Below are 11,199 nucleotides of genomic sequence, written 5' to 3'. Positions count from 1 at the left end.
GGCCACGTAGACCGACGTTCGTTACACTACTCAGGTTTGCCAAACTCCGGCAGAGTGGGACCGATCAAGGAAACACAGCAACCAAGAGAATCATCGGCCCAGGAGAAAGAAGCAACGAACCAAGAAACGTGGCCTCCTTGAATCCCTAAACTGTTGACCAGGCGTAATCGGAGCTTCAAGAAACCAAACGGCCCTTTTCAGGGCTCCCTCACAAAAAACCTAATTGGAGTCAACCTGAGACTCTATAACAGCAACCGAAATTAGTGAACCTACAACAGTAGGAAAACAATCGCTAAAACTACTATAGAATAAAGTTGCTCAAGAAATATTTCCTTGGCAACTTGTCCTTAAAAGAACGCACTGGGGGAATCTTGGAATTGTCTTTTTCAGGACACAATGAGGACGCATGAGCCATTCATTTGAACGCATTGAGAACTGAGTCACTTGTCGACTCAGCAGTTTTCACATATTGTACATCAGTGTCATATTTTCGCCAACCTACAGGCAAAAGTTTCACTTCAGCTCATTTCTATTCTAAGACTTTGATCGAGAGAAATTCTCATCATCTTAGACATCATCTTAGGCAAATGTAACAGTCAATTAGAGTTAGTGGTTTACCGTGATGCTTCGACAATTAAAGAGTTGTACAAAAATCAAGGTAAACCGATCACTTCTTTCTGAAATCGTTCTTTTTAGGATGACTTTAATGTATCACAAAAACAATTTACAGTGGTTACGTAAAAATATAAATTTTGTGAAACGTAAAGAACAAAGTATGAGAGAAGAATCAGTATGAGAGAAGAATCACAATGAAATGTTATAAATGACACAATAAACAGGGCAATTCTATAATTAACAAAGAGGCTTAATCTTTTTGCGAGGATTCAATACGCTTCTACTATTGACTTATCCGACAAATCTGAGAAGTTTCCTGGTAGCGATGGAATCGTTGGAACAGCCACTATCAAAATTTCAAAGGGATTGCTTAGAGAAGTTTCTAATAAACTTTATCTTGGACTAATTATTGAGCTTGTATTACATATATACGTAATAATTGCAATATGTATAACTAGTTATTTTAGATTTAGTTTTCAAAGCTTCTAAGGCGGCTGATATATTAAAGATATTATTGGAATAAAAATTTGTAGCGTTTTTTATAAGTAAAATTCAAAGAAAATGTTTAGATGTTTGTATCATATATGTCGTTACAAACGTTATTCCAATCCAATATAATTTTTTTTTCTTATATTAATGTACATTATAAATAATATATTTGAATTTTTGCGTTGTAAAATTTTCTTTATAGGCATAATAAGAACAAAATAAAGAAGAAGTTAAAGAAAAACAAGTATAAAAAAAGAAAAGAAAAAAGAAAAAAGAAAAAGTATTGAAAAAAAGTATATAAAAAAAGAAAAAATAATAGAGAAGAAAAAAAATAAAAAAGTATAAAAATAGAAAAAAATAAAAAAGAACAAAAAAGAAAAAAATATAAAAAAAGGACAATAGAAAAAAAATTAGAGCTAAATTAGTTAAGTTTTTGTTTCTTTAAAAAAACCAAGAAGTCTATTATTGAACTTTCTTGTTATGAAAAAGAAATACAGTGTATTTCATACATATATAGAATAGAATATTCTACGAATATTTTTAAGAGACAATGTTCGTATCTTCGAAACGTTATAATATAAAATATTTTGTTAATATTTGTAGAATATTCTATTCAGAAAATACTGAAATAATGGATAAATTATTTGAAATTCATCAACATTAATAACAACTGTGTTTAACAGGAAAAGCACGTTTACAACTGATATATGATTCGTTAATCTTGCCCTTAGCTTTTCATTGAATTTAAGTGTATAATCAATTACATTAAAGAATCTTACAACAGTTGCCAATATGAGCTAAATGGCATTTTTAAAATAAAAATTTACTGCACCACGTAAATATTTGAAATTGTCCTATATTTTAAATTAATGTTTAAAAATATTTCCTACTTTGAATCTGGTTATCAGATTTTCATTTTGGATTCAGCAAAAAAATTGTGAAATTAAGGTAGATCATATAATAGAATACAATTATCTTTTACACAATACATGCTAGCCGTGTCTCTGTGCAAAATGTTACAATATAATATTTCTACTCGCCGTCCTGTTGGTTTGTCGGTCTTTGCGTGAGCGGTTGCTCGGCCTTCTCGTCCTCCTCGTTGTTCGTGAGGGCCACCGCATGTGTTATCACGACCGTCGCAACTCTCGACGTGATCGTCTTTTCCGGCGTTCTTGGTCTTTCATCGTCGCTCGCATCTTTTTGTTTTTTTGAGTTTTACCAGTTGTTCGTTTTTCGTCAAGCCGGTGCTTGCGCCCATTGTTGGTGTCTGCTGGGTCTGAAACTTGATGTGAGAGGTTATGGATGAAAATTCCGGCGCTTGCAGGTACTTGACTAGGTTTCCAGGTTTTAATCTTTGAAGATTAAATTTTACGTCTTTTTCTCTTAATTTTTTTTTCATGGTATAACTGTGGTTTCATGGATCGTGCGAATCGCGATTCAGACACGATAATATCACCATTATGCGTATTTGATAATTCCTAACAACGCTGCTATGCTGAAAATTTTTATGCATTGATGTATCCAGTACAATCTGCAAGACGTAAATACAATCAATTTATTTCTTGTTTAACGTATATTTGTGAACATTTTCTTAGATTTTTTTTACAAATTAAAACACTTTCCTTAAAAAATATATACAATTCCTATGATCTTAGAGAAAATTTTCTTATTTTATGAAATTAGAATAATTAATGTTCAATCGATTCCAAGCTTAAGGCAAAGTGTCGAAATTGTCTTTCAAGATATATATTCGGATTTTTAATAAGTACTGACGTAAGTACCTGTCCCAATCCATATCTTGTATATTGACGTTAATATTTCTACAGCTTGCGTGCGCGCTTGCAAATTCAATTAAAGCAATTATATTCTCTACACGCCACATCCACTCATGAGTGGAAAAATATTTTCCCGTTTTGGCGGAGCGGTCGATTCTTTTGGTTAACTTCAACATTCTAGAAAAAAATGTATCTATTATTAGAAATAAAATTCTTTTATGATTTATTCGAAGGAATACTTACATGGGGTTGTGGCCTCGGGCTCTTAATATCAAATCTAAGATAAAAGCATGCAAAAAATGTAATGTTGCCCTAATGGCGTGAATAAATCTGTTTATTGTAAACGTAAAGCCTGGATACCACACCACGTGTTTTGATCGAACATCTGTAGAGTGTTTTTTTACAAGGTATCTAAATTCATTTCATCTAGTAAGATATATATATATATATATATATATATATATATATATATATATATAGTCGGAATGCTGATAAGACCAGAAAAACTAATAGATGAATGCATTATCTTAATACCAAAAAATAATGTAAGTGCTTTCTTATTTTATGGTATAGTACTTTTCCAATTCTTCAAAGGTAAGTAACTTAGGAAACGTGAATGTTCCCCTAAACGTTTAATTTCTATTTCTATTTCCTTCTTTAATTTCTCAAGTACATCATTCGTGACTTTGAGAGAACCTAAATTTTCTAGTAAATTTACGCCGTACCGTTTCATCTTTCTGTCGGTTGTCCGTTGTTTTAAAATATCTTTATACATTACATTAAGGAGTTATATTTATAAAAATTATAGAAATTATACACATTTATTATTAATTAATTTCTTATATATTAATTACATTATTTGATATTAAATATAATGTTTAATAAAGGATACTTAATATTTGTTTATCCTTGGGATTTCTTGTAATTTCGTGAATTACAGGAAAGCTAAATTTTCCTTCAGATAAATCCGAAAAATAATTGTGATCATCATCAGTTTCCTATAATAACAATAAATTTAGTCACAGTACAAATTCATTTAATTAAATTCATTTAATTAAATTAAACAAATATTGCTTACCTGACACAAATTGCAATAATTGTCATATATCTGATAATATAATGCGATATATATTAACGGTGATAAATCTTCGTACAAAGAAAATAATTTCATTAACTTATATGCCAACCTTGGAAACCAACCACATTCTACAAAATTAATTAATGTTTGAATTTTATAGAGAAGAAAAGCATTATCTTCGGATAGTGTAGTAATATGTAAAAAAAAATGAATATTTACTGCTTGCCACCATTTTATATTCCTCTTCGGTTGGACAAATATAATTTTCTTTCCAATACATGTCCAATCCTTGACCTCTATAAAATTCTTGCAATCCTTCTATTGTTATCTTAATTGCATGTTAAATTATTAAAAACTAGATAACTTAGTTTACGTTTTATTTATTTATAGATAATACATTATACGTCCGATTTTAATATATAAGCTTTTATAAATGTGTTTAAATAGATCATTAAGTCATCCTTTTATCGATTAAGTACAATAACTATACGATTACTTTCAGGGTGTATTACTTTTATAGATTTGAAAATCCTTTACCTCTTTTTTACAAGTATAAGGTGCAATTATTTACTTCAGGATGGATGGTGCCCATTTTTTCTAACGCATTCATTTGTGCGTAATTGGCAGCGTTTATAGTATTACCAATTCCATAAATGGAATTGGCTACGGGAAAATCTCCTCGGTAAGTGGCCTTATCTTGAATATCGTCTAATCTAAAGGAAACAAAAAAGTTTTATTATTTTATAAAGATATGTTCAAATAAATCTTTTCAATTAATCGTTTCAATTATAAGTGAAGTAATATCTTCGCCGGGAGTAGGATGCAATACGTCGAATGAACAGTACACACACCTTTTGGTATGAAAGCTCTTTATTTAATGAACACAAGAATCACTTGATCTCCGCTCAAGACGCGATCTCAGAAGGAATGCACACAAGACGGTTGCTCACGTTCAAGCGTATCGAGAGATACGCACGAGAGGCGCTCGGCACACATGCCATCGCAGCTGCCATCTCTAGGCGGGAGCGCATCGCTCGTTCAAAGCTCTGCTCTCAATACTCCCTCCCTTTGTGCGAGCGATCCGCGGCACTTCTCTGCCTCTAGTCTCTATCTGAAACATAACAAAAATCAGTTTATAAATAAGTATAGATCTCTAATTTTGTTCAGACTCTATACTCATTATCTTATCTCTTAGATACGCTAATGCTTCTAAGGGCAAAGGTTTTGTCATGATGTCTGCCAAATTCTCTTTGGTCTCGACCCATTCGACTTTCACCTTTCCTTGATCTACACACTGTTTGACAAAATCTCCATGAGTGTTGGCCATATGTTTTCTGTTTCCAGTTTCTTCTCTCTCTATTAAATTTCTCTTTATTTCCTCTAAGTTGTCATCAAACGTTTTAAGTTTATGACTTCCATCCTGCTTAGTGCAGTTTCCTGCTGCTCTATTGTCGCACCAGATTGTTGCAGGCAAGAATGTTCTTCCAACAACATATCTGAGTGACTTGTCTAACGAAATTACTTCTTGACAGGCCTCACTCATTGCTAGGTATTCTGCTTGACAAGTAGAAAGTGTAACATAATTCTGTTTGTAACTTTTCCATGCTATTACATCTCCATATAGTCTGATTATATATCCTCTAGTGGATGTAGAGTCAACGCAATCTCTGAAACTGGCGTCTGTTAATGACTCTAACTCGTCTGTTTTACCTCTAAATGTTAATCCTCGATTTGCAGTTCCTCTAAGATACCTGAAGACTCTTTTCACATCTTGCCAGTCTTCTTCTGTAGGCTCTAACTGTTTTCTCGCCAAATAATTTACTGCAAAAGCTATGTCAGGTCGTGTAGCATTAGCCAGATACATTAAACTTCCTATCGCTTCTCTATAGGGTACTCTTGTAACTTCTTTTTCAGAATTCTTTTCTTCTAATTTACTCTTTTTGTTGCTCAGCCTTCTAGTGACCATAGGAGTACTCTGAGGCTTGCATTCATTCATATGAAACTTTTCAAGTACTCTCTCAGTATATTGCGTCTGATGAATGCTATATCTTTCTTCTTTGTTTCGCTCTATTGTTATTCCCAGAAAAGTCTTGGGTTCTCCAAGATTCTTCGTCTCAAAGGTTTCACTCAATTTTTCTGTAATTTCCTCTAATTTCTTCTGGTCGTTGCTTGCAACTAGCATGTCATCTACATAAAGTAATATGATCACCATTATGCCTTCTTTCCTCCATGTGAACAGGCATGGATCGTGTAGATCATTCTCTAATCCAAGTTTCTTGGCTTCCTCTGAAAACCTCTTATTCCATCTTTTCGGACTTATCTTTAATCCGTACAAGGCTCTATTCAATTTACACACCTTCGTCTTCTCGGTGTTTTTATTCACTTCTAATCCGTCTGGAATTTCCATATATATTTCTTCTTCTATAGTTCCATTCAGGAATGCAGTTTTCACATCTAGTTGGAGGGTATATAGATTATGCTTGTTTATTATTGCCAATATGGATCTGACCAAAGACAATCTTGAAACCGGTGCATATGTCTCTTTCAAGTCATACACATTCTTGTCTTTACATCCTCTTATCACCAGTCTCGCTTTATATCTGGTTTATCCATCTGCTTCTAGTTTTCTCTTAAATACCCATCTTGAATCTATAATATTGGCTCGTTTACCGTCCATCGTCTCTCTTGGTCTATCAACAAGCCTCCATACTTGATTGATTTGCATAGATTCAAGTTCTTCTATTACAGCATTTTTCCAATTTTCTCTTTCGCTGCTCATCATCGCCTCTTCATATGTCGGGGGTTCTCTATGTAAGGATGCCAAAAGACATCGACTCATCTCATCTTCAATTTCTATATTCTGTCCAGTATTCTTTACAGTAATATGCTTAGTGAAACTAATATCTTCTATTAGTTTCCGCACATTAGTGTCTTCCTTATCCTCTAATTTTCTTTTGCTCTTACTTCTAGTTATTGGAGTTTCGCTCTTATTTTGTTCGACCTTCTGTTTCTGTTCCTCTAACTGAGTTATTTGTTTTCTTGGTCTTCCTCTTTTCCTTTTCTCAGGAATCTCTAATTTTTGTTTTCCCTCTTCTTCATCTTCTACAAATTCTTTCATCCAATCAGAATCTTTTTCTTTTTCCGTTTGACTGTTTTGATATACATTTTTGTATGTCACCTTTTCATTAAACCGAATATGTCGGGACTCTATGAATTTTCTTGAGCTTGGATGCCAAAGTACATATCCAGTGTCAGTGTAGCCCACCAACACACCTCTAATAGCTCTCTTGTCGAATTTCGACGTGGACTTTGGTACTCTTGCATATCCAATACATCCGAATCTCTTCACTTGCTCAAAGTGACAATTCGTTTCCGGTGAAAACTTCTTCAACGGGATTTCATACTCTATAGTTTTGTGTGGAGATCTGTTGTACGCATGCACAGCAGCGTCAACCGCCAACTCCCACATACTCTTTGGTAATCCCGAGTCGAACATATATGTTCTTACTTTCTCTTATAATGTTCTGTTAAATCTCTCTGCAACTCCATTGTGTTCCGGAGTGTACGGTGGTGCAAATATAGCTTCTATCTTTTCTCTTTTCAGCACTTCTCTAAATGTACCTCCCGTGAATTCCTTGCCTTGATCTGACTTCACGTAACACAGTTTTTCTTCTTTTCCTAATAGATTTCTGGCGGATATTAGATATTTCTCTAGAGCTTCTCCTGATTCATCTTTCGTCTTCAAAGAGTAAGCTTTCGCCAATCTGGAATAGTCGTCTATAAAAGTTATTATAAATCTCTTTTGTCCTGGATAGGATGTAGGTTTCATTGGTCCCATGATGTCCGTATGTATTTCCTGTAATGGTCTCTGAGCTCTACTTCTATTCTCTTTAAACGGCAGTTTTGTCATCTTTGCCATTATACAGACTTCACACTCTAATATGGAATTATCAAACTTGACATTCTCTAATCTCTTTTCTACCTTTTGTAATTGTTTTAAATAGTTTAGCGATGCGTGACCTAGTCTAACATGCCATAACATTGCCTCATTTATTTTCTCTAATTTCTTTACTTCTTCGGTTACAGAGCTTTCAAACATTTCTTCTATATTTTCTATTGTTTGTATGTCCTCTAACTTAATGGCTTGCTCAGATTCAGTATTGCTGTTGTTCACATTTGTGAGCTCTCCTTCATTCTCCCTCCCAATCGCAGAGTCAACATTATTTCTCTCATCTAATTCTCCCTCCGAAATTGATATCTCATTATTTTGAATGTTTGCTCGCGATTGTTCAGGAAACTCACAATGTGGAACAATTGCTGCTCTACATTTATACACAGCACACTCAACATTATCTTTGTCCTCTATATATTTGTTTTTGACTTCGAATTGAATAATCCAATTTGGCTTCTCATATTTTCCTTCGAAAACTGTTTTATTTGTTAATTTATTGTAAACTTTAAGCAATTTATCATCTAAATAAATACTGAACCCTGCATCAGCCAGTTTTCTTAAAGACAATAGATTTTCAGATACTTCTTTCGTTGCCATAACATTTGTTAATTTAATGACTTTATTTTCTTTGGTATTCGATATTAATAGAAGATCTCCTTTACCATCTATTGAAATGTCTGCAAGCTCATTTTTATTCGCGCATTTAATAACTCTATCATTACATTTTTCAAAATTTGACAAAATCATACTTTTATTCACAATATGATCTGTTGCGCCCGAGTCTGCAATAAAATTAACCAACTCTTTTGCACTATTTCTATCTTTTATTAATCTAACCACACCTATTTTTACCTTCTTTTGATTTATCTTCTGTTGCTGTCTTCGTTGAAGTTTTCTTGAAGTTTTGCAGCTTAGTTATCTTCCCTTTGTCGTTAACTCTTTTAGTGCCTCTAGGTTCAAATTTACCCTTTTTCTTTATATTTTTATTAACAACTTTATCTGCATACCTTTTTCCTCTAAATCTGTTCGCCTCTTTTCCGGAATTGGGGCAGCTATCCCCTTTATGACCTCGTACTTCCTGGCAATAATAGCAGAACCATGCCCCATGTTCTGCTAGCGGGCAATCCTTTGCCATGTGGCCCAGCTTGTTGCATCTGAAGCATTTTGTTTCCTCTATGGTTGCTCTCTGTGCTCTGATCTCTGGTTTGTCTATCTTCTCTACTTTCTCGTTTTTCTTTTCTGCCTCTAACTGCATCATAAAAGATTTTATTTCGTCTACATTCATTTCTTTAAGACTTGATTGTCTTCTAATCAAATCCACATTTCTCAGTTCCGGTACATTGATTGACACGGCCTGATATAATGCGGATCTGATTTCTTGTTCTGCGAGAGGCACTGCATCCTCGCATGACTCATATTCTCTAATTATCGAATCAAAACGTTCGCAAAAATCACTTACTTTTTCATCTTTTCTCATTTTAATTTGATAAAGCTTAGCTCTTACAGATGTATGAGTTACATTTATTTCGCTCTTTTTATATCCTCTTAATTTCTTTAATATCTCTATCGGCTCTTTTTCATATAAAATTCTCTTATGATAGCTTTCATCCAAATGATTTATAATAATATCTCTGACTAAAGCTATTCTTTTAATGATTTTTGATTCGGAAAGATTTTCAGGACTTGTAACACTCAAATCTATTACATCTAATAAATCGTTATTCGTTAATTCAGATTTTAAATAATCCATCCAAAGATCAAAATTGTACTTTTGCGTCAGCTTGTATTCTCTTTTAATATGCAGTCTTTGTTTATTTAATTCTAGCTCTATCGTGTTTTTAAATGTCTCTAAACTTTTATCTTTTTCGGCGGAACAGACTTTTATTTCATCTAACTTTTTCTTTTTAGATTCTACTTCTGATTCTCTAACCGTTGTTATGCTGTTATTCATTGAACCATGCACATTTTTATTGTTTACCTCTAAGCTTCTAAGTTTTACCCTTTCTCTCTCTAGATTGAGTCGGGTAACTTCCACCATGTTTTCCATCATATCGGTGGCTTTCGACATGATTTTGTCCATCAGCTTCATGGAATTTTCCATTTTGGTGACTAATTTCTCCTGCTTCTCGTATATCATTCTACTTCCGATCGGCAGCATCGGAAGGTTTTCCACCCACGCTTTAGTCACCTCGATGTTCTCGGTGACGACAGGCAGCTTCTTTTTCGGAATCGCTCCTGTACTTTCCGTCTTTTTCTCTTTCTCCCTCTTCTCGCCGTCTGCGCTGTCGTTCTCGTTCACGGTAGTCATGCGGCTATCGCTGTCGTAGTTGACCAGCGCTTCCGGAATCTCATCCTCTAACGAGATATTTTCTACCTTGTCGTCCATTCTCTAATCGGGATTTAGCTGTTGATATATCATTAGTATATTAATTTACAATACTATTATCTAGTCTCTAAATTACAAAAAAGATTGTATGCTTGTAAGATCATATAGAACGCACTGCAATTCACAATAATCTCAAAGCGGGAAAACCATGTGCCGCGCGCGCACACCACTGTCCGTTGCGATCCCCAGCACTGCTGAAAAGATCTATGGGAACTCGGGTTGATCACGCACACGCACGGGGCCCTTACCAATTTACACGGCCTCCCTGAACAGTAATCAAGCTACACCGCACAGCAAGTCTGCTCGATCACCGACCCGATACACACCGATTTCAAAAACAATAAAATAAAGCTCTCGCATATTCATGCAGAACTCTATACATACGCATATCATGTTTACACATATATCGTTCTCTAGTCATCTATTCATCTAACACCGGTGTCGTATTGTTAGTCGAAATCGGTTATATGATTGTGCGCGCCCAGCAACAAGATTCGCGCGTAAAAAAAAAACAAAAGGCTCTCGCCGTACACGCTCGGACTTGCACACACACTTCGCCTGCTCGTTCTCAAGCGGCATCTCTCTATTGTACACACTCTCTTTCAATTTCATCTTTCTCTACTTCCATCAAAAAGACGAAGAAGTTTGTCTCCTTCTAACTTCTAACAGTGTTTCTCGAACGTTCTTATTAGCCGGAAAACTCTACTTCTATGTTATACTCTATCTCTATCTCTCAAAGGTAGAACCTTCTTCTATCCTCTTCTAGCGGTATATATCGAACGTTCTTATTAGCTGAAATTTTTCTCGTTTTGCTCGTCAGCATCGAGAAATGTCATTTACTTACCCTCTAATCTTCTAATCGCTCTAATCTCTCACTGCCCTTCACCGGCGTCTCACAAAACCT

The 11,199-nt window shown here is 34.5% G+C and overlaps 2 protein-coding genes across 3 annotated transcripts; both read right to left on the bottom strand.

Moving 5' to 3' along the window:
• Positions 1–3,441: 3,441 nt before the first annotated feature.
• LOC120359221 (geranylgeranyl pyrophosphate synthase-like) lies at positions 3,442–4,970 on the bottom strand. The gene is made up of 6 exons (XM_039456028.1): positions 4,930–4,970; positions 4,529–4,670; positions 4,177–4,285; positions 3,958–4,085; positions 3,772–3,877; positions 3,442–3,644 (listed from the first exon to the last, which is right to left on the bottom strand). The coding sequence occupies exons 1-6, from the start codon at positions 4,968–4,970 to the stop codon at positions 3,442–3,444; spliced, it is 729 nt and encodes a 242-aa protein (XP_039311962.1).
• Positions 4,769–10,821, bottom strand: LOC120359298. Of its 2 annotated transcripts, none has more exons than XM_039456304.1 (2): positions 8,762–10,821; positions 4,769–5,068 (listed from the first exon to the last, which is right to left on the bottom strand). In XM_039456304.1, exons 1-2 carry the CDS (start codon positions 10,293–10,295, stop codon positions 5,058–5,060), a joined length of 1,545 nt encoding a protein of 514 aa, XP_039312238.1. In that variant the 5' UTR covers positions 10,296–10,821; the 3' UTR covers positions 4,769–5,057. The 2 variants fall into 2 exon arrangements, with proteins under 2 accessions (XP_039312238.1, XP_039312239.1); XM_039456305.1 differs by having other exon boundaries at positions 8,917–10,821.
• Positions 10,822–11,199: the final 378 nt, after the last annotated feature.

This window comes from Solenopsis invicta, chromosome 12 (assembly GCF_016802725.1).
Source record: "Solenopsis invicta isolate M01_SB chromosome 12, UNIL_Sinv_3.0, whole genome shotgun sequence".
Lineage (NCBI taxonomy): Eukaryota > Metazoa > Arthropoda > Insecta > Hymenoptera > Formicidae > Solenopsis > Solenopsis invicta.
This window is presented reverse-complemented; position numbering and strand designations above follow the sequence as displayed.